This window comes from Crocodylus siamensis, chromosome 10, assembly GCF_052110815.1.
Source record: "Crocodylus siamensis isolate JL-2025a chromosome 10, ASM5211081v1, whole genome shotgun sequence".
Taxonomy (NCBI): domain Eukaryota; kingdom Metazoa; phylum Chordata; order Crocodylia; family Crocodylidae; genus Crocodylus; species Crocodylus siamensis.
Window position 1 is genome coordinate 71,141,864 of NC_143404.1, and position 27,051 is coordinate 71,168,914.

The following is a 27,051-nucleotide window of genomic DNA, read 5'->3' on the forward strand; positions in this document are numbered from 1 at the left end:
GCCAGGAGGTTGGGGACCACTCCAGGTCCCACCCAGGTTCCTATAGATTAGATGCTCTGCTAGATTAGATGATCCTGCCTCAGGCAGGGGGTTGGACTAGTTGTGACCTCTGGAGTCCAACCCCAGTGCTCTAGCATCCTACCTCCCAACTTCTAAGGCTGGTGATGATAGCAGGGACTCCTGGGTTTTTCTCCCAGCTCTGCCCCAGGCAGAGACCACCACCGGCCTCTAAGGAGCCCCAAGCTCCCTGGGCAGACAGTGCTGCACTAGTCTGAGCATCACAGATCAGACCTGAGGGTCCAGGCCAGCTGACAAGGGCCACATCCTAGCCCAGCCTTCTTCCTCTGACCCTCGTGGAAGCAGCACTTCTCACACCGCAACGCACCCCTGCCCAGCGCATCGCCAGCCACACCATGAAGCCAAGCCCAGTTTGCCTAACACGGGACGTGGGCACCTCTGCCCCGAAGCATGACAGTTCTGAACACGAACAGGTCACTGGCCCAAGCAACACCAGCCCTCCTTGTCTGGGGGGCGTGGATAGGAACCACACCCCCCCGCAAAAGCTCAGCGGCTTCTGTGAAACTCAGCTCGGGCTGCCGAGAGGCAAAATGCAAACCTTCACAGGTTTGGGCACTGACCACTGCTCAATCCTCCTGGCCAAGCTGCTGGCACTTCCCTGATGGACGCAGAGCACCCCACTCCGAGTGCACGCCATGCTGGCACCCCCAGAACAGGAGCCCCATGGGTCCCAGGCAGCACTCTGTACCACTCAGGGGTGCACTCACTGCAGTGCCTGCACCTCCCACTAATGCAGCCAGCCAGAAAGCCTGGCCTACTCTTCCCTGCCAGCCAGGCCCTGCAGAGGGGAGAGGGTGCCATCTGCTTACTCACCGGGGACCCTTTAAAAACAACCGGTGCCTGTGGCGATGGCTGCTGCCAGGAGATGCTGAATCCCAACCCACCGGGCAGGGTTTTCGAGACGGCCGAGATGCTCACGGGAGCCGTTGCCTGAAAGCCACAAATGTAACCAGCAAAGGATGAGACAGCTGGGCACTGTGTGGCCACGGAGAGCTGGGAAGGGGTGCAGGAGGGAGGGAGGGAAGGTCTTGCCCCCACGGCCCCAGAAAGCAACAGGCTACTTTGCCAGCAGCAGCAACGCCCGGCAAAGCCCCGGTGGGAACAGTGCAGGGGCAGAGGCAGGTGCTCAGAGGGGACGACAGCTTGGCTAGGCTGAGCAGGCCTCACAGGCCACGGTGCCCTGCAGTGCTCAAAACAGGCCTCTGAGGCACCTTGGTGGGGCAGGGAGGGATCCAAGTCCACCTAGAGCTGGGCATGGAAAGCCCTTGGGCCCTTCCTGACACTGGACGTTTGGGTTTACACAAGCAGAGTGGTGTGCGGCGACACAGGGGCTGTTCTGCTGCTCCGGTGTCCCACTGATATGTGACAGGCGCTGGCAAGGAAAGAACTGCAGCCCCCGAATGCTGCACGCAGCAGGCTAGGAAGGCCTCTCCCGCAAGCCCAGCCAGCAAGCACCAGCCCTTTGAACATCCACCCTGGGTACCAGCGCAGCTCCGGGAGTCCATCGCATGCCCTCTGCCTATTCTCTCAGCTGGACTTCAACTTTCCTCACGTTTTTACAAGCACTCTCCTGGATTCAGATCACATGGACAGGCTCCTGCCACCCTGCTCATGGGCACAAAGCTGGGAGCAAACCCTCCCACCACTGGCCAGCCTCGCTCCAGCCCACCGGACAACGAGAGAAGAGCTAGGAGCCCAGAATTAGCGAGCTGGTTCTTGCAGTGGCGAGTCCCACAGGTGCCTGTGGTCAGCAAAGGCAACTCCTTGCCAACACCCCCACCAGAGTTTACGGCCACGCAGCTGAGTCTGCAGCACGGCGCAAGGACACAGATGTTCCCCAGCCTGAATGGGTGGAAGCCGACATGAGTGCCAGCTGCAAAGGCTCACTGAAGTTTGCCGAGTAGGGTCTGGGGCTCCAGCAACATCAACAAACAGCACGTGGAAAATACTCCCTGCCCAAGAGCCCCTCCGAGCCAGGACCAAGGCAGGAGGCAGCCGCATGCTGATCTGGGCAATGCCCCAAGGTGTTTTGCCTCTGGCCAAGGGACCCCGACCTCCCAGCCCTTCCCACCCATGCCCAGCCCGTCCCTCCCCATGCATCTCACCTGATAGGCGTGGTCAGTTTGGACGTGGCACAAGTTCGTGGGCGCCGAGTGGCTGAGGGGAGACACCAGGGAAACTTCGGGTTTCACCAGCAGGGGCGGCGCACTCTGCACCTCCGGGACGGGGAAGGCCGGGGGCACCGAGGAGGTTGGGGACACGGGGGTGAGGCTGGATAGCCCATCCGTCAGGGAGTCCACGTTGACATCCAGCTCTGTGTAGTAGAAGTCCTCCTCACCATCGCTCTGGTCCAGGTCAGCTTTCCGGCTGGGTGAGGGAAAACAGAGATGGCTGTCGGAGGCAACCCCTAGTTTTGCGGGTCCCGGGCTGGCAGCTGTGAACACGTCTGGACAACCCAGTAATGGCAGCAAGAGAGAGGCGGCGCTGGGGCCTGGGGACAGGACAGCTTAGAGCTCTCTAGGAGCAGACGACGGGACCTCTTTCCAGCCAGCCAGGGCTCCAGAGCGGAGGGCACATAGACAGGAAGAGCGCTGCGAGCTGCCAACCAAGCACGCGAGAGATCCAAGGAGGGAGGGAAGCCCCGCTGGAAACAGAGCAGGGAGCTCCGGCACAGCCCGGGGGGGAACACCACTGACCCCCTCCAAGTTCCCCAGGCGCCGGTGGCCCCTGCACCTACCCGAGGTGGACAATCCGGATGTGCTTCTGCATCCCTGAGGAGCTGCTGAGCACCTTGCCGCAGCTCTTCCACAAGCACTTGAACATGACCTTGGTGGAGTTCTGCAGGGGCAGAGAGAGACAGTGAGGCTCACGGCTCTCCCTCCGAGCCCACCCCACCCAAAGGCCCTCGCCGGGGCAGTGGCATGAACCCCCAGCCTGGGTGGAGGGAGGAGATGCAGTCTAGTGGTCTGAGCCCAAAGGAGGACCCCTGGCAGGCTGCCCCCATCCCCTCCTCGCTGTCCCAGCGCCTACTGTCCCCCTACCTTCCTCTTCCGTGGGATGGGATCGCCGAAGAGGAAGTGGGTCGCCTCGGTCTCCTCTGTGCTGTCATCCAGCGGGGCAGCCGGCAGGAAGCTCTTGGCAGCATCGCTGGGAAGCGGAGGCGAGGGGGTGGACGGGGTCGAGCGGTCGCTCGGCAGGTCCCAGCTCCAGTCCCCGCTGTTATTGCTGCTGCTGCTGTAGCTGGACGACATGGCCGAACCGTCCTTCCAGGCCTCGCAGCCGGGCTCTGCCACAGGAATGGAGGGAGAAAGGGGTCAGGTTTTATCCCCTCTAACACTTTCCTGGAATCCTAGGGGCTGAGATAACTTCGGGGCCAAGCAGAGGGAAGGGGAAAACTGGGGCACAACAGCCCCCACCCTAATGGCAACCAACCCCCCGTGGGGTGGGTTACACCATCACAACAGCCCGGGGCAGAGGCAGGTAGATGCCTGTCCCTGACAAGTGAAGCGATTTCGATAGAGACTTCTTTATTTCACAGGAAGCTCAGACCCACCTGGGTCTCCACTGCCCTCAGCTCCAAGCCCTGGCCCAGCCCAGATGCTGGACCTCGCTGGAGGGAGAGGGAGCAGAGGTCCTGGGTCTGGCTAGAAGTACTGCACCCAGTCCTCATGCCAGGCACGACTGAGCTCAGTGAGTCTGCGAGTGAGGGGATGGGACGTGGAAACCCACAGCAGCGGGGCACCAGACCCGATGGCGCAGGACATGCCTGCCAGTCCCCCATCCCATCAGCAGCCAGGCGCTGAGGACAGAGGTCCCCTGCAGAGGTCTTGCACCTTCCAGCAAAGTGCACGGTGCTGGCCCCTCTCAGACATGGGGGCACAGGGGAGCCCAATCCAGCTGGACCATCTGCACGCTCTTAGATGTAGTCTCGGGCCCAGAGGATGTCCCATAGTGTCACCCCACAGGGCAGCAGCGTGCACCTCACATTCAACCTTGGACCCTGCCCTTTGCGGGCTGGGCTGTTACCTGGGCTGAAGGCGCTGGCCGGGTTGGCGAGCACTAGCGGGCTGGTGGACAGGCTGGTGAGGACCGCGGCAGCCATGACCTCGTCGATCCTGGCTTTGCCCGACAGCTTCCTAAAAGACAGAGGAGGCGAGACGACACCATGTCAGGGCACTGCCTGCTCCCGACACCCCCCTGCCATGCCAACAGCCCCAGACAGTCAGAGGAGAGCAGGGGCCCCTACGCACCCGGGACAGAGCGTGATTTAGGCCAGCACAGATGCCTCCTGGATCCCAGGCAGCTACATGGCGGGGAAAAGAAAGCAAGGGGCCCCAAAGAGAGATGGGGCATCCCAAAGCCTACGGCAGCAGCAGGGGTCCATGCACCCACCCCTCCAAAGCTGGCACCATTTTAAAAGCCCTTTGCTCAGGCAGCCTGCGACCAACCAGACCAAACTAGTCATGGGTGTGAGGAGGGAAGGGGGAGCAGGAAGGAGCATGGGGGGGGGCACTTTATCTGGGTCAGGGTTTAACTAGGAAAGCCTCCTGCCTGGGAAGGGAGCAAGGGGCAGAGAGAAACCTCAGGGGAAGCTGCTCCCTGCCTTCCACTCCACTTCAACCCGCACTTCCACTGCGTTGGGCCACGTGGCCCATCAATTCACCCCCCCTCGCAACCCTCCTCACCACCCACAGAAGGCAATCCTCCGCCGTCCCGCTTTAGCAGCAGGGAAATCGAGGCACGGAGCAGTTAAGTGACATGCCACAGCGTGTCCTCGTCTCAGAGCACAAAACCCATCCACCCTCGCTCACCAGTAGGAATTCGAACCCATGCCAAGCAGATCAGTGCCCCCCACCCGACTTCCTGGGGTGCCGGTGCCAGCCCTGGGAGCAGGGCACTGAGGGTAGGGACTGCTGCAGAGGCCCCCAGGCTCCCCTGAGCCCACAGCCGACTCCTGGGGGGCCTTCCCCAGCCTGCCAAGTTCAGCAGGTAGTTAATTGTCCTGTTTCATCCTAACCGGGTCCGCAGGAGCATGGAGGGGCAGCAGACCAGAGGCTGGAGGGCAGGGCAGGATGTTCTGCTGGACCCAGAAGGGGAGACGAGAGCAGCGGGAGAAACACTGGCACTCCCGACAAAGCACCCACTTTCGTTTGGTCTGAACTAACACTGTGGGCAGGGCGAATCCCTGCCTGCTGGCTGGGGGACGGGCAGTGTGGACTGGATGGCCCAGTGCCAGGCTAGTTAACTGTGGTGGCAAGAGCAAAGGAGCTGGGCAGCTTCTCCCAAAGCGTTAAAGATGGTTTCTTCCCATCCTAAAATAGATGCGAGGCTAGCATGGGGGAGGGAGGGAGAGCGGGGAACCAAGCCTGTTGCTGCTTTCCGGGACGCGAGGGTGACGACACAAAGCCCAGAATACAGGCAGTCCTTGGACATACGACACAACTGGTTCCTGAAAACCTCGCCTTAAGTCGAAAGGTTGCGATGTGGAACCGATTTTCTCATAGGAAACAATATTATAAATGGGGGATCGGTCCCTGAACCAAAGACCTGATACCTGATTTTCACCAAAAATAACTCAGAATTTTGTACTCGATCGATTATAGAAGAGTCATATAGCTACATTAATGTATTTATATTGTAAATAGCAATCATATGGATTTGGAAGGACTTCTTTGAGGTGACTTGGCTGGACTTTTTGAAGGGTTCTTGGCTGTGGGTTTTTCGGGAGTCTCGTCTGCTTTCCTAAAGAAAGCGTCCAAGGAAGTTTGGACAGATGTTCTCCAGGGGGGTGGGCAACGCCAAATTTGTTCGCTGGCAGGGCACTGGATCAAGCGTCATAAAATCGAAACCAACGTCGCGGAGTTGAAACGGTGGCAATTTATAAACGTCGCAAGTGCCGTCCATTGCAACTCGAAACGTTGTAAGTCGAGGCCTGCTCGTGAACAGAAAGGGTTTCTGGTGGCACGGGCCTGAGCCCACCTCCCCTGCCAAGTCAGACCGAACACGGGGCACGGCCGTAGGAGGCTGCGAAGGGTCAGCTCCAGGGGGTTTAGAGGCAGCCGCGGGAAGGGCGGGCGCTCAGGTGCTGTCAATGCTTACCTGCCTGACTGCAGGCCGACCCAACCTCCCAGAGCCCCTAGGCCACACAGCCCTCCCACGCTTCCAGCCAGGCATGGGCACCCTCCGCACCCCACCATGCAGGATCCCCAAGTGTGGGAGGCTCCAGGCGGCCATGCCTGTCTTGGCTTCACCATGACCCAACATGCCTGGCACCAAAAACCAGACCACAGCTTCCCCTTGGCTCCTGCTTCCAGCTCCCAGAAACTGCGCCCAGGCTTCAGAGTGCCAGCCACAGGTCCCATCCCCTCCTCGCTGCAGCCACCTCGGGGGAGAGCAGGGGACCAGCATCTGCTGCCTGATCCTCCCCAGGGGCTCGAAAGCAGCCAGGAGGCTGGGGGAGAAGGCAGTCAGGAGAGAACGGGCCAGGGTGGAGAGATGGATGGTGAAAAAACAAGCCAAGGGTGGACCTGGTGGTTTATCCTCCTTCTCGGGCTCCCGGGTTCTACCGCAGCCCGGCACCAACTTGCCCTGTAATGAACCACACGACGTTTTCTGCTCCAAGGTTAATATTTACCAGGGCGATACGGGTTTCCCAATCCCCACAGCTTGCCAGACAGTTGCCAGGTGCAGACACGGTTTGCTGCTGCCTGCCTAGGTCCAGGCTTGCCCTGCCATCCCGCCCCGTCCCTCCCACGGCACGGCGCGCTCCCACCTCCGGCTACCTCTCCCCAGCTCAGACACCCACAGCTGCTCACAGCCACCGTGTGAGTGGGCGCTCGAGGAAGGAAGGAAGGAGGGTGCTGGATAGCTTTCCAGCCCAGCCACTGCTAAATGCCCTCCAATGGGCCTTGCACAACGGCCACCCCTTCCTCCCAGGCCATTGCAGCGTCCCCCACCACAGCTCTGGGGCTCTAGGAACGGCTCGTAACAGCATGGAGGCAGCCCTACCAGTCGCTTCCTGTCCTCTCTAGGTTTCTCTGCTGCCCCAATCTCCCAGCATAACATCCAACATCCTCTCTGCTCCGCACTGGAGACAGAAAGGTAAGTTTGCAACTAGAACACCTTCAAAATCACTGCCACCATGCTACAACCTGGCTTGCGATACCCACCACACACTTGACCCCCCGCCTCTGCCAGCAGGTCTCCCCAAGGCGCGCTCTCCCACACCTGGTCGACCCCTCTGATCTATTAGAGAAAGGTGCAAAGAAGAAGGGAACGTCTTTCCCCGGTTCTTCTCTCCCGGTTACCACCTCGGCCAAGAGCAAGCAGCCCGGGAGGGGCCTCGGAAGAGATTTACAGCCCCTGAAATTCTGTCAGGGAAATAAAAGTCAGGCACAGTACTGAGCGTCCCGACAGCCACCACACCGGGCTCACATTTCCAGCGCCCCACATCCAGCAGGGAGATGCACCAGCCCTTAGAAAGGGAGCCTGGCCAGCTGGAACAAGGCACTGGAACAGGACGTAATAAGTTTAGCCGCAAGTTGTGCAATGCTATGGACCGGACTGGCAGGCAGCTGCACGGCGGGGCGGCTGCAGCTCCACGAAGCTTGGCAGGAGGGAAGAGACCGCACCGCGAGGCCCTGCAATTGGCTCCAGGGAGAAGCCATCCCTCACTTGTGATTGATGGGGCAGAGCCAGGCTCCACTGACTGGCTGGGGTAAGGGGTGGAGGCTCGGTGCAGCCTGCTCAGCAGAGGTCGGATCTCAACCAGGCCAGATTTTAATCAGATGCATTAAACTAGGATAACGAGATGCATGAGGGCCGCTGGCTTGAGGAAGCAGCAAGCTAATTAGCATATGCCAGGTCCATGGCAGGATGGCCTCCCCCTGGACACACGTGCCAGAAATGCCCCAAGCTGTAAGAAATGGCTCCGGGAGCAGTTTTAGCTCGGAGCTGGTTTTGAGGCTATGGAGGAAGGAGCTGGACTGGACAATTAGGAAGAACCTTCTCACCAGGACGGTGGTGAAGCACCGGACCAGGTCACCCAGGAAGGTGGTGGCATCTCCATCCTTGGAGGTGTTTAAGACCCGAGTAGACAAAGCCTTGGCTGGGATGACCAAGTTGGGGCTGGTCCTGCTTGGACTAGATGTCCAAGGGACTAGATGGCCAAGGCTAGGCCCCTTCCAACGCTAATTGTCTATGAAAACCAAGGCCCTGGGTATCAGTGTCCCTTTGGCACACCGCCCTCCAACTACAGACCCTTCTCCCGCGGATGCACTGAGGCTGTGTATTATTGCCCACTTATTGGGGCTCACCCCAGAAGCAGCTGCCCAAGACTTCATTTGTGTTTACAACTGTTCAAAGCCAACAGCAGATCCCAGGAGAAAGGGTGCTCGCCCTTGGTACACACCGGTCCATGTGAAAGAGTTGTAAACGGCACAGTAAGAGAGAGCATGGCAATGAGTCTCTCCAACACCACCAAGAAGTCATCCAGCAGAGCCAGGGAGAGGCGGACATGCCATTTCTCACGCTTCTATGGGAGAAAGGGGTTTAAAAAGAGATATCCAGGTTTCTGACAAGTCCTTTGCAGGGACACTGCCAGCTTGAAGCTGAGACGTGAAGAAAGCTTTCCTCCACTCCCTTCCTAGCACAACCCCAGATTAGCCAGCACAGGAGGAACTCATCCCGTAGCCCAACTTCTTGGGGCGGAGAGACGCCTCGTCCTCCCTGCATCTCATCCAGCCCCATCGCTGCCGTCTAGGCAGCTCCACCCCCAGGGCCGGCACGAATGCTGCAGAGAAGCACATTTTGCATCCGAAAGACGCGCTGCCTTGAAGGAGAACATCTACCTGCGCACGGGGTCCGAGGACGGCCCGATGCAACGGGGGCCATGTTGGAGCCACGGACCTCCCGGCGAGCCTCGGTGAGGGGAGCTGGGATTCGCCCCGTCCGCGCCCTCCCGGCCCGCGCGAACCACAGCAAGCCACCGAGGAAAATTTTTTTTTTTTTTTTTTTTTACTAAAAAGTGAACAATTGCACTTAAGGGAGGGCCTGACACCTGGCCTATCACCGTCTCTATGGAGACTGGTGGGCCAATAGCAAGGCAGTTGCCAGCTCGTTTGGCAGCTTCGTTGAGACCCAGCCAATCGCAAGCCCCTTCTCCCCCCTCCCACACCACTTCCTGTAGCAGTGTTTGGCCCAGCGCAGCCCCAGAGCCAAAATTAGTACAGTCGGCAGCTGCGGCTGAGGCTGCCGGGAGCCAGATCGGGGCGGAGAGGAGGGGGCAGGGAGATGGGCCTTGGCCCGGGAGCCATCGCATGAACTTCCTGTCGCAGCCTCTCTGCACGAGGGCCAGGAGCTCCGGGCTGTGCCGGCTGCCTCGCAGGAAAGCTGCCTGCCTGCAGGCTCTGCTGAAAAAACCCTCGCCCCAGGGCGAGCCCAGCTGCAAGCCAGGAGCGGGGACCGATGGGCTGCAGCCTGGATAGTGCCGTCTCCCCTCCAGGGCAAAGCAAAGGGCTGCGAAGGACCCTATGGGACAAGTTGTGCTCGCTGCACCCTGCCCTCAGTTTGACGCCCCTGCGTCGAGAGGATCTCCCCCAGCCCAGCCCAGCCCACCCTGGGGGTAACTGGGAGGGAAAGCCGAAAGCGAGCACCCCCCATACACACGTGGGAACCAACCCAGGAGGATGGGGCAGACCTCCTCCACCATGCCTCCCGCAGGAGGGCCCTGCCAGCACACTCAGGGCTCAAACACCAGGCCACGGGGCCTCAGATACAGCTCCAATAAGATCCCGGAGCAGGGAACGCCACCGTCCTTCACACAGAGCAACCAGCAGCACGGCAGGTCCTCGGCAAGGGGGCGGCACGCTCGCACCATCACAGTCGCTTTCAGACCAAGCTCCAAGCAGAAGAGGCAGCGCAGCAGAGCAGCCATGGCACTCGGCTTTCTTCTTGTCCTGCCTACCCACACCATCAAGCTTTGGAGGGCAGGGACTGTCTTGCTACAGTTTTGTACAGCACCGTGCACCAGTGCTGATCTCAGCCAGGGCCTCCAGGCATCATCATACAACAACCCTTGCAACTTGGAGACGGATCCATCCTCGCTCTCATCCTAGTCCAGAGACCAAAGGTCCCCGCAACGTGCATGGTGTTACACTCCTTCTGATCAGCACCATCCCCCTGAAGGCAGCAGAGGAACCCCTGCATGCTTGGCCCTACTTGCTAGGGGGCCAACATGCCACAAAGTCCCCCTGCAAGAGGAGAGGAAATGAGGCACCCGAGACCAAGTGTCCAACCTCCCCCAGGAGGCCGAGGCTGGTTGCTAACAGGATAACAACCTTTGCTGAACAAAGACAGTTCAGTTTGCCTGGAGGCGACGTATCTGCCACCCGAGAAGCAATAACTCCAAAAGGCTGCATTGCATCCCGAGTGTAGCCCACCCTCGGCAATAACAGCCCGACAGCTACAACCGCAGGGAAAGGACTCATCGTCTTCTGCGCTGTTTCCATTGCTTCGTTATAAACCTGCAGACAGCATTTCTTCTCCCTCGCACGCTCTTACCCGTGCCTTTTTACTTGTGGCAAGTCTTCAAGCAGGGACATACCAGCTTAACTCAAGATGTAAACGTTACACTGATTTAGTTCGGGGAGTGCAAAAAGACTTGTGCCAGAGCTCAGACCAGGTTTCCTGAGATTTCACTGAAACGGCTAAAAAATAGGTTGGAATTCAACCGAAACAACAGCATCCACACAACACCCGGCCCAGATGTTAATTAAAAGTAGTGCAGATGTGCGCCCAGGCAACTATGCTTATTTAAAGTTTCATCCCTTTAAATAATAAAGCTCTAACCGACAGAACTAGGTGGAATTTGCTTCTGTCTGGGTGAAGCCGCTCACAGGTGCGGGCAGCAGAGACCACAGTTAGCTAGCTTGCGCTCCCTCCACAGGCTGGATGCTGATTTCGCATGCAAGGAGAAAAAAAAACCAGCGGCTATGTGACCACTCAGCTCAGGCCCTGCCCCTCCCCACCCCGTCCCGTCCCAAACCATAACGTTTCCAGTGAGCCCTTAGCGTGCATGCGGTCCTTCCCTGACTGCAGAGACCTGAGGCAGGATCACGACTCAGGCTTCAAGTCCTCAAAGTGTCCTGCTACAGGTGCAAACGTGAGGCGGTGCATGCTCAAGCTGGCCTCGGGTGCAGCTGGGAGATGGGGGCAGACAACGGGTTTAATGCTGCCGGGGGGGGGGGGAGGAAGAGATGCTTCCTCCCAGGTTCTAGTGGAAAACTGAAGGTGTGCGGCAGGTTGATGGAGGCAGGGCGCTTCGGAGAGATCTGCCAACTTGGGGAGCTTTCCAAATGCTGCAGCCAGTTCAGGAGCTACCCCACAGAGAGCAATGGAGTTGCACCAGCTTGCAACTGAGCCCAAAATGTTCCCGTCCGTGGAGTCCAAGCCACAGGCCACCTGCCACTCCTCCCGAGCACATCCATTACCCGTCGCCATTCCTCCACCAGACAGGGCTGGTGACAGGAAACTCAGTGGACAGAGCCCACTCTGCACCGGGGGTTGCTTGGGGTCCGTGTCCAGCTTCCGGTCCTTCGGCCTCACATGCTGAGACTCTTCCTCGAGCCTGGCCAGGAAAAAACCAACAGCCAAGACCATAGGCAAGGAAGTCAAATGCAAGGCTGAAGCTGGGGCTGCAAAGGCACATTAGGGTGGAGGAACCACAGTGTGAAATAACACAGCCCTGAAAACAGTGCTGACAGCTTCTCTGCTCCTAGAGGGAGAGAAACCCCCTCTCCACCCTCCCTCGTGCACTACACATCCCAGCCGACTGCACGACAACCACAGGCAAGGGCCGAACGGCACCTGCTCCTCCGATACGCAACAGAGGGGAAGCCCCAGGGGCTCGATCACAGCCATAAAAAGACCAGCGTCACGTCACAGAGAAATCAGACCAGCTAGATTCTGCAACTTCCTCTCCGAGGCGGCCGCGAGACAACCTGCCTCTCAAGTGTTTGCGGCGGAGGGAGGACAGCAGCAGCGAGGAGCATGCGCCCAGGCATGGTGAAGAGCCAGGCAATCCACCTGCGGCTGCTTGAGGAAACAGGCTGCCACTTCCATCCCACTGTCCACCATGCCCTCTGCATCGCACTTTTAACTAAGAGGCAGCTCAAGTGCCTCCGGGGGCTCCTTAAAGGCAATGCCAGGCATGCCTTGCTCCTGAGACCTACTCCACGAAACTGGGGACATGAGAGGGAGAATAGCAGGACACCCACGCTCAAATGCCCAGATGGTCAGAGAGGGGAGGGCAGGCAGCCTGCCCATCCTAGAGAGTAGCAGGTGAGAAGAGGAGGTGTCAAGAAAGAATCGAGTGCAGCAGGAGAGAAGACAGGATTAAAAAAAAAAAAAAAAAAAAAGCAAGACAACACGTAACTCTCAGCTAGGAACCTTCTTCACTTCTAGACAAAACTGCTTTGGTTACAATCAGATCCCACTGCAGAGAAATACCACTTGACAATTCCTTAGGTAAATACATCTACAAAGTCACAGCCCACGGGCTCCCCGACAAGCTCCCAGCATGGGCTGCGAGGCGTCAGCCTCTCTGCATTAGCTCTTCCCAATGCACCCGGGAGTCCTGCTGCCATAGAAACAATAAAGAGGGTCTCTCCAGGCTCTGGTGATAAATCCTACCTGCTAACAGCCCAAACACTACACCTCCGTGCACCTGTTACTCCTGGAAAGAAAAAAAAAAGTGTCGTGGAGTAAGAATCTGCACCCCCCGCCCCATAGAGTTTCCAGGATTAAAACATGAGATCCTCAAACAGCCGATGTTCCTGGAGAGCTGGGATCAGTCTGTAGTCTGCAACCTGTGGCTATAGCTCCCGGGGGACAAGCACATCCCACCTGGAGAGACCCTCCCAACAGCCCCGATGCATCCAGGCGGACAGAGGACGACCTGCTGCCTCCCGCATCCTTTCCCCCAACCCCAGCCCTCCAGAACCAGCGGAGCTTTGAGGATGTGCGGGAGCAGGAGAGCAACCGTGGGAGCCAAGTGCGGGCCTGCGGTCAGTCCGTGCAGCTGAACAGCTGGACTGGGAAAAGCAAGGACGGGCTGCGTGAACGGCTGGGAGGAGCCAGCCGGGCACAGGGCCAAGCAGAGTTGTTTACTACTGAAGCGATGCCTTAACAGGCCTCGTTAGCTTATTCCACCTCCGTCTCCTCCCTGCACTTCACGCAGGCCGTGCTGGCTGTGCCTCGGTTCAGATCCAGCCACACGTGCACAGCACGAGGACCGGCACGCCCTGCGTGGCAGAAGTGCCAGCTCTGCCCGAGCCGGGAAGCAGCCTCCTGGAAAGCTCAGTGACAGCAGAAGCCATTTTGCAATCCGCTCCGAAACCTCTGCCCTGGAAAAACGCTCCCTCGTTTTCCAGGAAGGAAACCGCTTGCAGCACATGTCAAACCCCTCTGCCTCGCTCCCGCTCCGGCCACAAATGCCCGCAGAGCGCCTCCCAGCCCAGCTGCGCTCCAGCCGGGGAGTCGAGAGGCACCGTTCTGTCCTGCCCACAGCGAGGCGGTGTTGACCACAACCAAGCGGGGCTAGGCAGCTGGGAGAGCTCAGACTTCAGCATCTTCCCCTGCATTTGGGTTTGTTAGGAAGGCAGGCCTGTTGGGCAGAACACAGGCCTGAGATTCAGGGCTGCGAAGGGTGCCATGGGGGACAGAGGAGCTGAGAGGCAGAAATCGAGGAGCACGCTGATAAGAGACCTTGGACGAGGAGTATAGGGAGGAACGTAGTCCCAGGCTGAGGAGTCCCCCCTTGGAGGGAGGCTGCACTTAATGCCATGCCCAGGACTCCCGGAGCTATCATCACGAGAAGGAGGTATGCCAGAAGCCAACAGCTCTATGCTGATCATGCCGATGTCCAGAACATCCATGGGCTAATCCATTACATTTGCTCTAGTTTTATGGCTTGGATGAAGCAGGTCCCAAGTGCCCGAGAGTCAAGGTGCAGGGAGCCAGGCCTGATGCAGGAAACCCAGCTTCTTGCCACCAGACCCCGCTAAAACCCACCAGCCCTCTGGACAGAGATTAGCACAGGGCCGCTCACCGAGGCAGTCAGCATCCTCCCGCAGCTGGCAGGGAGGTCATGTTCTACCTCGCCGGTCCCATGCCACACCAGCATATGGTTTCCACGTACAGTCAGCCCCACCGGGAAGTGTTATTGTTCGAGGGCTCCCATCCATCGCTCAAAGATGGGTACCGATTCTTTCATCCAGAGCGGAGTCAGCGACATCTCTCTCAGCCAGTCCAGATGTGCAATACCAAGTTTTGCAATAAAAACTGCTTTGCCCAGATTTGATGCTTCCAGGTTTGCTTTTTGGAAGATGCTTGAATACTTATATGGATGTCCCCTGGGAGCCAGAACACGTTGCAGCGACTCCACGAGGGAATCGATGCATGACCTTCAAGTCAAGTGGCTCTCAAGCACTGCAACTAAATTTCCTCTGCTCTTGGAGTTACATGGCCAACACTGCAAGCTGCAAGGCTACGCAGCCCTGGGTACTTTGTTTTTGCTGGTTAAGGACTGTATTAAAAAGAACAAGCACGCAAAACACTAAACCAACTACACTGACAACTGCATCGAACTAATCAGATCACGGTGACAGCAGGGGCCGAACCAACAGCTCACTGAGTTCTAACAATCAAGTCACCCAATTAATACTGCCGGTAATCACGTTAAATCCCAACGGTGACACAAGAAGGAACAGCTGCACTGGAAGACGAGCTCTCTTCTTTTAATCCAAGGACTTGCCTACTCTGGGAAGCCGTAGCAAAATAAGCCAGGGTATGACTTGAAAGTGGGAGAGCTATGCTGCACTCAGTCCCTGTACAAATGCTTTTATCCTGCGCTCCGAGTGCCTGACTGCAATTTAACTTAATCCCTTTCCAAAAAGCTATTTCACAACAGCTATTCTGGGCGACTTCCCCTTGTAGACAAGCCCTAGACCCCAACTACAGCTCCCAGTAGAGCATGACATCAACCTCGTCGTGAACCACAGGACTCTCTGTTCTGCTTAGGATCCTTCCCTAAGGAAGATCATTGCCCGCTACAGGCGGTGAAATCATCTTGGCAGCCTTAAGGAAGTCCCCAGGCCAAGGTGAGCTTCACTTGAGCTGCGCGTTCTCGTTTCCTCCTTAAATCTCGCTGCCGCCGCTCTGGGTTTCTTTCCGACTTCCTCTCTTCCCCACAATAGCACAGAACTTGTAACACGAACGGAGGTGGCAATTACTAAACTACACACACAACAGCCGCTTTTGAGCAACGCCACTTGCTGATGACAGATTTGGGGTGAGCTCTTAGGGAGCCGTTTCCCCAGCGCTGTACGGCCACATAGCCAAGTCAAAAAAAAAAAAAAAGGGGGGGGGGGGGCAGAAGCATCCCCTACACAGGACAAGAAGAGGAGTTGGCATTTCTGCTTCATCTTCTGGCATCGTTAGCTTCTCGTAAGGGCTGGTGCGAGAACGAGGTGGGGGCAGTTCCCAGCAAGCAGTCAAGGACAGGTGGGTCACTTCAGATGCAGGTACTGGCCAAGAAAATGGGCTTCTCTTCTGCAGGGTCCTGATCTAAATGCTTCCTGCTACTTCTAGGGTCACCTCTGGCACCAGACAGGACACGCTGGAGGTCTGGGTATGGTCAGACTGGGCAGTCTAAATTTAAGCCTTCCAGGTCACACTGAAAAGTCCCGTCCGTGGGCAGGTCTCGCCTCCCAAGCTCTGTAGTTACAACTGCATCATGGATCTTCTCCAAAATTACACAAAACAACAGGATGCGTCTGGAGCTCATGCCAGAAAAAAACTGGTACCAGGCTTCTGCCTTGGGGGAACAGCCTCTGGGGGCCTCGCCTGCTTGTTCCTTTAAAAAAAACCCACCAAAAAAAAAAAAAAACTAAAAACATGCTTCGTCCTGTCCTGCCCCACAGACATTTTCTTATTAAAAAAAAAAAAAAAAAAATCACAACACACGTCCTGGCCTCAGGCGAAGAGACATGGGATGCTGCCAGAGGAAGGAGATGGGGCAGGAAGGAGAGAGAGAGATGGGGCTGACAGTTTTGGGTTGAAAGAGGCAGTCACAAAGTGACATCTGGAGATGTAAGAGCAGCTCTGTCTCCATCGGGATAAATCCTGCTGCATGTCAGGCGATCCAAGCTTTCCCAGGCCCAACTTCAACTCCAGCGTGTGTCCCTCACCCCCCCACCCCCCTTGGAGGCTTCTGCTACCCAGAACACCCAGGCTATTGTGGGCCCAAGGCCACCCCTCCTCCCTGGGACATCAGGCGCAGTTATTTCGGTCCAGGAGGTATGCAAGTCCAACCGTTACTGCAAGCACCAGCCAGCGACTCGGCGCAGCTCCAGAGCAGAGCGGCAGCAGTAAGCCCAGGCTGCCACCATTTTCGTACATCCAGCAGCCCCTCATGCTCAGCACCCAGCTCCAGTCTAGGATATCCCTGCGGAGGATTACAGACCCCCCTCGCCAGGTACAATGCCGTTCACTCGACACCGGAGCGACACTTCTGCAAAGAGCTAAATCACTTGCTGCCTGCAAGAGAAAGCGGGACATGATTTTTTCGACATATCTGAAATCAACTGGGGGAAAAGGGAAAGGTGAACTGGATTTTTCCATGCCTGACTGGGGCAGGCCCTGGCAGCAACAAGCTTGCTATTGTCCAAAGCAGGCTGGCAGGGGTGCCAAGGCCTCCTTTACAGGGCCAACCAAATAAAACTCTGAAAACCAAGTCTGGGCAGTGTGTGCCAAGCAGCTGTTGTGAAAAACAAGCTCCCCCCACACCCCCCATCACCATCTGCTGGATTGGTTTCAGAACTTGCAAGTGTGATTTACAACTCGGCAGCTCCGCAGACGACGCCTGTTCGCCTCGTGGGAAGGCATCAGGTAGTCCCATTGGGCCAAGCAGCAGACAGGCAGATCCAGTGACAGGCCTGGCCTGCCCCTTTTGCTCCATCCCCTCCGGCTCTGCCCATGCCCGACGCCAGACTGCTGTCCCCCCCGTCCCCAAGCCCACCAACCCTCCTGGAGCGCATCCAGGCTCTCCCGATGCACTCCTGTTCCTCTGCCTGGGCAAACTAGAATGGAAAAGCCACTTGCCTACAGCTCAAGAGAGGCCGGGAAACTGCACCTCGTGGCAGCCAGCAAGGAGCTCAGCCCAGCGCAAGGCTGCCAACGGGGAACATACGACCAAAAGCAAGGAGGTAAGGCAGTGAGCGGGTGGGAACACGGCAGGAGGCTGGTGCCAACAGCTGATGCCATCACCACGCCAAGGAGACAGCTTTTGCAGCCGTTCTTCGGGCTTCAAGCCCCCCACCGTCTACTATCGCCAAGGCAGCTGCAGAGCTCCCCGTGCCGCGCATCCAGCACAGAGCCAAGCTGCACAAAGGCCTGTTGTCAGACCCACGGAGGCGAGCGAAACGGTGCATCGACGAAGCTCTACAAGACAGCGACCATGAGCTGTGGGCTCTCGACTTGCCAAGTGTACCACGGTCAGCTGCCACGGGGAAGAGGGCTGGGAAGTAACCAGGTGCCCAGCCCTTCCGGATTTCCTTCCGGAGGCCACAGGTCTACCATGCCCCTGGAGATGGGAGCCTTGTCTCTGGCAGCGGCCTCTGTTCCCGGAAGAGCAGAGCACGGCAGACCCAACACCCAGCAAGGGTCCAGTTGCGTGTGCAGGTTCCACGCTCTCGGTTCATGCCTCCAGGTCCTGGAGCCAACTCTCCCCCTTCCTTCCTTCCCCCTCGTGGCCCGAAGCCTTCAGTGGCACTTACCGCCCCCAACCCTGACAAGTGGCTCTAGCACGGTCTCTAGGTCAGAGAAGCAACATCTGGCCTGCTCTGCCGTCACCAGCAGGCACTGATCTACCTTGGTGGCAGCTCCCAGCCCAAGGGAGAACGTCGTTTCCTTCTCCTACTGAGCCTTTCTAAACTCAGGCAGCACACAGCCTCCCTCCTGTAATCCAAGAAGATTACCAGCACATAATTGCCTCCCAATTAGGTTTATTTTTAGCCTGGTGTTTCCCCACTACAAGAGCTGCGTGCAGTTAAGTGACATGTCAGTGCGCTGCATACCTGACAGAGAGCCCGGCAAGCACAGCCAGCAGCCGCCCCCCCAGCCCAGGCCAGACTGAAGCCTCCAGGCAGGGGAGCAGCTGTCTGCTGGCAGAAGTGCAGGATGTAAGGGGACATGCGCAGCCGTGGAGCCCCACAGAAATCAGGGCGCTCATGTGCACCCGTGCACAGCTACTGAAGCCTCCACCTGTGGCAGCACCCAGCCCCGGGACAGGGAAGACAGGGTGGCTTTGATGCCCTGCACAGAGCCCTTCCAGGAAGGCAGGTTCCCGGCTTTCCCAGGCCACACCTGCTAGACATGCTTTGCCTTGCTTAGCTCAGCTCTGCCACGGGCAGGCCGTGCCATTTCCACATCCCCCTGCACAGGGAGGCAGACACTGTGCCCCCACCCGCACCGCCAGGTCCCTACCTTTGTCTGGGCACCGGGATGTAGGCGGATTGAGGCGGAGGGCTCTGCTCCAGGTCCAAGCCGAGGAGCCGCAGCACTGCCTCCTTGTCCGACCCCTCCAGCAGGCTGGGAGCCGCGGCGGGCGGCCCCTGGCGCTCCTCCACCTTCCTGCCGTTCAGCACCAATGGGTCCGTCAGGCGCCTCAGCCGCCCGTTGGCTGGCTCGGCCGTTTCCAGCAGCCCTTGGCCATTAATATGGAGAGGACTCTGCAGGCGAGACCCAGAGAAGAGCGCTTAAGTGCTGGGGTAGGGATGCAAGCAGAGGCCGCGGGGTTACGAGACTTTAGGGCACAGCGTAGCAGCACCAAGGCGGCGCAGGCGCTGGAGCCTCCCTCCGGGGTCACTCCCTAAGCACAGGCTATGATACCGCTCTGCTCACAGATGCTTCTTCTGGACTCGAACTCAGGGGCTGCGATTCCCATGCAGAGAAACCCTGGGCTACCAAAACCTCCAGGACACTGCAAATCAGCAGTGCCTCGCAGCCACTCTAAAACAAACACGCAGCACTGCTCCGTCCTTGCCCTTACAAGCATGACAGCCCCTCCTGCAGCCCAAAATCCATCCCCTCCGACAAGCTGGACCGAGGAGGGACTCGGGCACGCAGCCGCGTCAGGTCGGACGGGACAAGTGGCCTGTGGGAAGCTTGCGCTGGCTGCCACGGCTGCGGCTCCAGCCCGTCAGGGCCGACTCGTTGGCTCTTTGCAGCAGGGCTGATTTCTGCACCTTTCCCTTGATAGAGCAAGGAAAACAAACCCCAAAACCTCAAGCTTTGTCTCGTTCTTTCACACGTGCCGGATGGGAGGTCTGCAGTCCCCATCCGCGGCAGTCATGCCGTGCTGCTTTCACACCTCCGCACTGCACAGCCCCCCCCGCTTCAGCGCCAGGGCAAGCAGGGGAGCAGCCAAGCGTACAGGACCTTTGCTTTATCTCGCACAAACAGAGCAGGTGCAGACAGAGGCGACCGCGGGGATCACTCTGGCTCGAACCAGAACCTCTAGCAATTTGTCGACAGAGCTCCTCCGAGCTCTCGCTCTGCCCCAGCCAGGGAACACGTGCAGCAGCTTGCGGACATCGCCGAGGCCAGCTCTCATCTTGCACGCTCAGGCCCCGAGCTCAGCGCGGGCTCTGCGCTCCACGCGCTCCGCCGGTTACGCTGCCAGCCGCTCTCTGTGCCCGAGCCACCCGGCTGGGAAGCCGGCGCAGGCGGGCATCCAGGAGCTGCTGTCGCAGAAGCGACGACAGCGGAGACGTCCTCGCTTCTGCAGGGCGGCACTTACCGCCCCATGGGACTGCGCCCACGGCACCGGGGAAGAGAGGCTTGCAGAATTCGGCCAGCAGCTAGATGGAGCACGCTCACCAAGAGCGGGAGGGGGAAGGACACTATCTGCACGGCCTGCCTACAAATAGCTGAGCCCGCCAGAAAGGAAGTGGCGCAGAACAGGACCCATCTGCTCCAGACATCGGCTCTCAGCCTTTCCAGACTCGAGGACCCCCCTTGGAAAATGCCAGCTCTTTCTTGTCACTCGGGGGAGCCAAGAGAGACTCTCCCATTGCAAAGGCCTCCGAAAAACCACAACAGGTCCAAAAAATGCCTTTAACCCTCTGGAGTCCTGGTGGAAATCCCTGGGTTTATCTGGCGAATCACGTCCACACACACGGCCGGGCTCGCGTGGCGCGGCACCCCCGAAAGGATCTCGAGGCATCACGGGGGCCGTGGCGCCCTGGCTGAGCGCCACCAGCTTGGGGCACAAACACGAGCGCCCGCGGCAGCTTTATGGTTTCAGATCAGCTCCCGCCTGGGCTGGCACTAGCCCGCCGGCAGGCAGCGAGGGCCGGCAGCCTCCTCGGAGCCTCCGCGGATGGGCTGCGCCTTCCCCAGCCCCAGGAAAGCGACGTCTCTTCCCACCGCCTGCACCGCCACCTCCCGGGGAGGTCGGAGCCCACCCAGCCCCCGGGCCGCGGCTCGGGCAGGGCAGATGCACCTTGCAGGCTCCCGGCGTAGGTGCGGGGAGCCGGCTCCGGCTCCGGCTCCGGCTCGGCCCGCCACGGCGGCCCACGCGGCTCCGCAGGGGGCGGCGGGGGCAGGAGCACCCGGCCCGGGGCCCCCGAAAGCCTCGCTGCTCGCCGGCTTCTCAGCGCACGCGGTTTTCCCGGCGCCTCGCCGCAGCGCCCGAGCGCGGCCCGGCCCCCGCCCGCCCCGCCCCCGGCCCCGCTCCGCCCCGCTCCGCTCCGCTCCGCAGCCCCCTCCCTCGCCGGCGCCGGCGCCGGCGCCGGCCCCGGCCCGCTTCCCTCCAAACTTTCCGCCATTTTAGCGAGGGAAACTTTCCGGGCGGGGGGCGGGACGCGTACCTGGTGCAGCGCCCGGCCGCGGCCCGGCAGCTCCGCGCCGCCCCGCGCCACCACCACCGTGTAGACGGCGTTGGCGGGGGCTCCGCGCGGCGCGGGGCCGCGGGCGGGATCCATGCGGCCCGGCCCGGCCCGGCCCGGCCGCGCCCACCCCGCCGCAGGCCTCGGGGCTCCGGGCGCAGCTCGCTGGCGCCGCCGCCCGCGCTGCCGGCCCGCGCTCTCCCCCTCGCGGGGCGCGTGCGGGCCGGGCCGGGCCGCGCTGCCATTGGCCGGCGCCGTGTATCAACATTCCGAGATGGAACGCGGCCCGGCCGGCTCGGCCGCCCATTGGCTGCGGCGCGCTGCCACTGAGCCGGCGCCCCGCCCCGCCCGCGCCCGGCCCGGCCCGGCCCGGCAAGGAGGGGGCGGCGGCCGGCCGCGCGGCCATCTTCGGGGGCGCCCGGCCGGAGCGGCGCGCGGGCTGACCCGGCCGTGGCTGGGCAGTCGCTTTTGGGCCGCGCTGCACGGCCGCGTACCAGCGGGGGAAGCCGGGCCTGGAGTAGCAGCAGCAGCAGCCACCAGTGCTTGCCGGGCCCTGCTGCACGTTCGAGCGGCAGCTGGAGGGAAAGCCCCTGGAGTTTTTCTTCCACGTGTTCAAGAGCAGACACCGAGCTGGGGAGTCCCTTTGGGCCCTTCACATGGCCGGGGGGGGGGCACCGGCCCTGGAGCTTTTCTGCCACATGTTCAAGCACTAACACTGACCTGCCTGTAGCTGGAGGGTCTCTGGGGCCCTGCGGCACGTTCAGGTGGGGCAAAACCCCTGCAGTGTTTCTTCCACGCGCTTGGGCACCGGTGGTGCTTAGTAGTACTAGTCTGGGCTAGTCGTCTATAGCTGGGGCCCTTGCTGCATGTTCAAATGGCAGCAGGAGGGAAACCGGCCCTGGAGTTGTTCTGCATGTTCAAGCACTATCAGCGATCAGTCCTTGTTGGGCCCCTGCTCCACATTCAAATGGCACCTGGAGGGAAAAACCCTGGAATTTTTCTTCCACACGTTCAAGCACTACTAGCATGGCCCATCTCTAACTAGAGAGATCATTTGCACGTTCAAATGGCAGCTGGGGGGAAACCAGCCCTGGAGTCGTCATTCCACTTGTTCAAGCACTAACAGTGACCAGTCCTTGTTAGAGAGCCCTTTTTTGGGCAGCTGAAGGAAAGAGCCTTGGAGTTTTTCTTCCACATGTCCAAGCAGTAGTAGTGACGAGTCTATGGCTGGAGAGTCCTTTTTTGGGCCCCTGCTGCACATTCAAGTGGCAGCTGGAGGAAAACCAGCCTTGCAGTTGCTGTTCCACATGTTCAGGCACTAACTCTGTAGCTGGTTGGCTGGTCTTGTAACGCCACGGTCATTTTTTGGGCGTGATCCTTGCTTTGCCTGGGCAGCTGGTGGAAATGTATGGAGCGATTCATCAGTTCATGGCATCAGAGCTGCAAGGTGGAGCAGGGGCCTCATGGTGCGATGGTTACTGTGTGGCTGGCTGCTCCGAACGTATGGTGCAATTCGTCAGTTCACAGCGTGAGAGGTGCTTGAAAGCATGAAAGGCCGATATGCAAAGCGAGACTGGCCGAGCTCAATTAATTCCAGGATGAACCTGTGAAACGTGTAACAGGGCCTTAAATCCAGTCGCTGGGGCAGGGATCCTGCCCAACCTGCTGGGCCGGTGGGTGGCCTCTCCAGGTGGGCCGGTCCCAAATCCTTCCCCCGTTGTCATTCTTCCTCCTAGCTGGAACCCATGTCTGTTGGTGGTTAACCTCCTCACCAAGGCTTTCTAGCCTACTAACTTGCTTGATTACAGCCCAGCCGGAGGGGCAAACTGACCTCCGTAGTACTGCTAACCCTAATAGTAGCCCTCTGGGAAGCACTCTAGCAGATGACTTGATCAAAGCCTTCGGTCTCATGATACATGCAGGGGTTTTATAGTACTGTGGATGGGTAAAGGAAGGCACGTTGTAGGTCTGCATGGAGTCAGAAGCAAGCCAGTGTTTCATGCCAACGTACCCAAGCAAGCTTCGCACTAGCTAGCCCGGGTGCCGCAGCAGCCAGGAATCCAGCGCAGGGTACAAAGCCCTCTGCAGAAGCAAGGAAAGATCTCGGAGTGCCGCCACCGCCGCTCCATGCAGGATGCGAGTTGCCGAGAGCACAGCTAGCTGGAGCATACCTACCCCAGACACCCTTGCCACGTGGGCATTGCCAGGGAGCGATAACTGGCTGCCCAAAGCCACACCAGGAGTCAGTGGCGTGGCCAAAAATAAAAGTCAAGTCTTCCAGTCAAGTATGTCATTATTTGCCGGAAAGTAGCACCTGCGACTGGTGAGGGCTCCATCGTGCTGGAAACAGATTCACAGAGACAGTAAGTGACTGCCCAACGTCACACAGGGAGCAGTGACCGAGACAAGTGCCAGGTCCGTAACCACCCTGCCAGTCCTCGGCCAGTGCCGTAACCATCCCACCAGTCCTCCCCTTATGACAGAAAAAGCACAATCCCCCATTAATACCCCATTCCTTTTATTGCAAATATTATCAAACATATTTACCTGCTCTTCCGGGGCGTCATGAGGATTCTGCATGGCCCAAAGATGCCAAGACCTGTTGGATGGCTAATTACCACTGCACTAGTCTGCACTTTCAGTGCCACGTGTTAACCCAGACTCTTGAAGTGTGTCCTAAGCACAGCCAGTTTCTGCTGCCTAACTGTAAGCCATAAGTGGCAGAGGTGAGAGGTGAGTGGCATAGCCCAAGAGGCAAAGGCATATTCTCTCTCTCAGATCTGACATGAATGAGAGCCAACAAAGCAGAAGGTCTGAAGAGAGGAACTGCAGAAAAGCTTCATGCTGACAACAGCAAATGCACGATCGGGCTGGTGTAGAAGTCAGGGGTAGGGCAGGAAACGGACGTGGATTTCACTCATTAACACAGCCTCACATTATACTTTCTAAGGCACAGATGCTGGTGCCCAAAAACCAGCTGGGCACATCAGCAGAAGACTGAGTTGCAGCAATAACACAGTTCAATCCAAACCGCTGAAGTCTTTCTAAGCAGGCAGATTTCTGCCCCACGCGGGGTGCCAGGACACACAAGCACATGCAGCTAAAGTAACGCGAAAGTTGGGTCAGACTTTGAAAGGGAAATTAGTTCTTGGACTTCAAGATTCAAATTGACATTTAAGATCAAAGTGATGAGATGGCTCTCCAGCGAGTGCAGATCAGCCTCACTCCCTGTATTAGCAGAGAAACTGGTCTTATGTATTCCAAACCTAGTCTTGATGGTATAACTACCAACACTGTGGATTAGAAACCTTACAACAATTGCAGAAATTAATCAAATGTACTTTCCATGAAGCCCCGAGCATTTAAGTTGTCTCTCTCTCTGCTTGGATGATGAAAATAGACCAGCCTCTTTCACTCTTGGCTATAGCCGCTTCCACTTGCTGATTCTCAGCTATCATGCCACCGTGCGTATTTTGCACATGGTGCAGGCAGATGCTTAAATTCCATCAAAAAGGGTTTCACTGCAGGTATTTTAAGCTTTTGAATTTTTTAGGATCACCCTGGTCTCAAACGGACTCCCTTAGCACCCCCAACTTGCATTTCCTTTGGGTCCAGGAACCCAAGCTACTAGACACATCAGGCCCAGGAAATATAAAGAGGTCCAAGTCCCCCCTATCCTTTAATGCACCCTTGCACCTTCCTCTTAGGCATCAAAATGATTCTCTTACATGGGTTCTGAGTGATTGCAAGTGGGTTGAAATGAATCAGTGCAACGGAGTCCAAATCAGTGAAAAGACTTGCATCAATTAAGTCATCACGTCTCATTTGGCATGCTGCCCTCAGTGGGGCTACTCCAGTAGAAAACAATACAGCTGGCAATGTTTTCAGGATCCATGCCTAGAAGAATTTGCTCGGTCCCTTGATCTGTCTCCTGTCTGTTTCTTTGGGGTAAGTCCCAGAGTGTTTAATAACATCTTTGGTCCTCCTCTTCCTTCCATCTCTGTCTCCACGTTGTTTTAAGCCTCCACCACTGCTCAGCTGAGTTTTTGGGGCTGCAGTATAGTTCCTTCAAGACAAGTGAGTTAGTAATTATGAATTCACGTAGCCCCTAGAAACCCATTTCTTAGTTAGATGTGGCTGAAACAAAGCTAACAACTATTTTGTAACGGCAGCAACCATGGCCAATAAATCCTGCTTATAGACCCGCGCTTCTCTGGTCTTGCTTTTAGGGCACTTGAATTGCCCAGACTGGAGCAGGTTGCAGGTGTTTCTCATCCTTCAGTTGCTGCTGCAGGTCACAGCATGCAGTGCCCCACCAAGGCCAAAAAAGCTTCAGGTGTCGTCTCATCAGCCTTATGCGAATGAAACAAGCCAGTAATGAAGCCCACTGAGAGGGCAGCCATTTCAGATGAGATTTGCTTTTAGTCTGGGGGTTTCTTCAGGCCTGAAAAGAGAAACCTGTGGTTGTAGAGTTCAGCGTGTCACCTGCGTCAGGGTGTAGGCTCACCTAGCCATCGCTTGTCCGGGACGACTAAATAACTCCGCGAGCGGTTGCCAGTGGGAAGGCAGAGCAGCGTCCCAAAGCACTCAGGGTGATCCTACTCCCCCTATTTCATTTGTATTTTTTGTTTTAAACATACAAGCGCCAGGGATCAGCACTGCAGACTAAGCATAGTCTTGTCTAGGAGAAGCTAGGGGTTCGTTGTTTGGATGAAGGGCTACGGTGTGCTCCTCGCTACCAGTGGCTGTGAGTGAACACCCAGCTTTTCCTGCAAGCGGAGGGATGTGAAACCAAATTCCACCTCCACACTCCGCATTCCCTCCTGCCTGCTGTTCCCATCACGTCCAGTCTTGGCCCTCGCGCCTCGGGAGCCAGCCTGCCAGTCACCTGGACGCAATGCCCCATGGCGGCGCAGCGCCTCGTTCTGTTGTGACGGCTTGTACGGCGGGCGCAGCCAGTCCGGGTTCTTTGATCTCCCTTGCTCCGCTCGTGTGTCGAGCACCGTGTTACTCATTCATTTCCTGTCATCTGACTCCTGGCCCTGCCAGCAGGCTGGTTACAGGGGGCCAAGCATCCCTGCTAAACCTGAGCAAACCCCCAGGAGCCCAGCCAAAAAATGAGGAGCCGGGCCACAGGCGCTGACTCTGAGCACAGCCAGGGAAGATCGGATGTTGATGCAACCGTCGGATGCCAGAAGCCTCCCGAGGGCTCCACTTCTCCCAGCCTGGGCACTGCTCATCAGCTCACCCCCTTTTGCTGCCACGGCTCTTCTACGCAGGGTGAACCCCAGCGGGGCTGCCCACACACGGGCAGGAAGGGCAGAGCGGGAAGGACAAGGAGAAGACCCTGGGAAGAGCCTACCCAAGCGTTTCCTCTTCTCCTGGCATGGCCTTCCAGATCCTGCTACTGTTTGATTTACAAATCAGAGGCTTAAAAGCAAGGACAGAGTCCATATGGGCCTCCCGCACCTTTGCCCATGGGATGTGGACGTACGCGTATCCATATGTCCTGCTTTGCTAGCAGTGCAGCCCATATCTGTGACCAAGGGCCAAAGGCTCCTTAGCTAGAAGAACGTGGGGGCTTGAAATCCTCCCGCCCACGGATCCTTTCCTACCCTTCCCAGTCCCATCAGGAGCGGGACGTGACAACGGTGACGACTGTATGGAGGACAGGACTTTGCTGGGTTGGGCGCCGCCAGAGCCCTCTCCCTGCACCAGCGCGGCAGGGTGGGGTGGGACCCTCCTGCACATAGATAACGGCTTTGTTGTTGTGGCTGCTATTTCTTCCCACTCGGTTGGTCTCCTTCCACCAAAAAGCAGTGATGGCTCTTAACCCTTCAGGACCCAGACCAAGGCTTCCTCGTGAGTGACCCCCACAGCCCTGGTCATCTCCACGTGCTGCAGTGACTGACCTCAAGGGACTCTCTGCCCTGCTTGGCTCTGCCCCATGATACTGGGCCTGGCTGTCCTCAGGAGCCGTGCCGAAGCCGTGATCCCGCTGGGGTTGCTCTCCTGTACAGTACAT

General features: G+C 58.2%; 1 protein-coding gene across 1 annotated transcript in view; it reads right to left on the minus strand.

Moving 5' to 3' along the window:
- Positions 1-27,051, minus strand: part of SLC2A4RG (SLC2A4 regulator) — a 30,579-nt gene extending 3,528 nt beyond the window's left edge. Inside the window, exons 1-9 of the mRNA XM_090064098.1 lie at positions 26,939-27,051; positions 21,308-21,538; positions 21,009-21,264; positions 18,622-18,866; positions 4,105-4,214; positions 3,120-3,364; positions 2,816-2,916; positions 2,184-2,445; positions 892-1,008 (exon numbers count right to left, since the gene is read on the minus strand). Of these exons, the coding sequence (XP_089920224.1) occupies positions 892-1,008; positions 2,184-2,445; positions 2,816-2,916; positions 3,120-3,364; positions 4,105-4,214; positions 18,622-18,866; positions 21,009-21,264; positions 21,308-21,538; positions 26,939-27,051 (1,680 nt within the window). The remainder of the gene's footprint in view (positions 1-891; positions 1,009-2,183; positions 2,446-2,815; positions 2,917-3,119; positions 3,365-4,104; positions 4,215-18,621; positions 18,867-21,008; positions 21,265-21,307; positions 21,539-26,938) is intronic.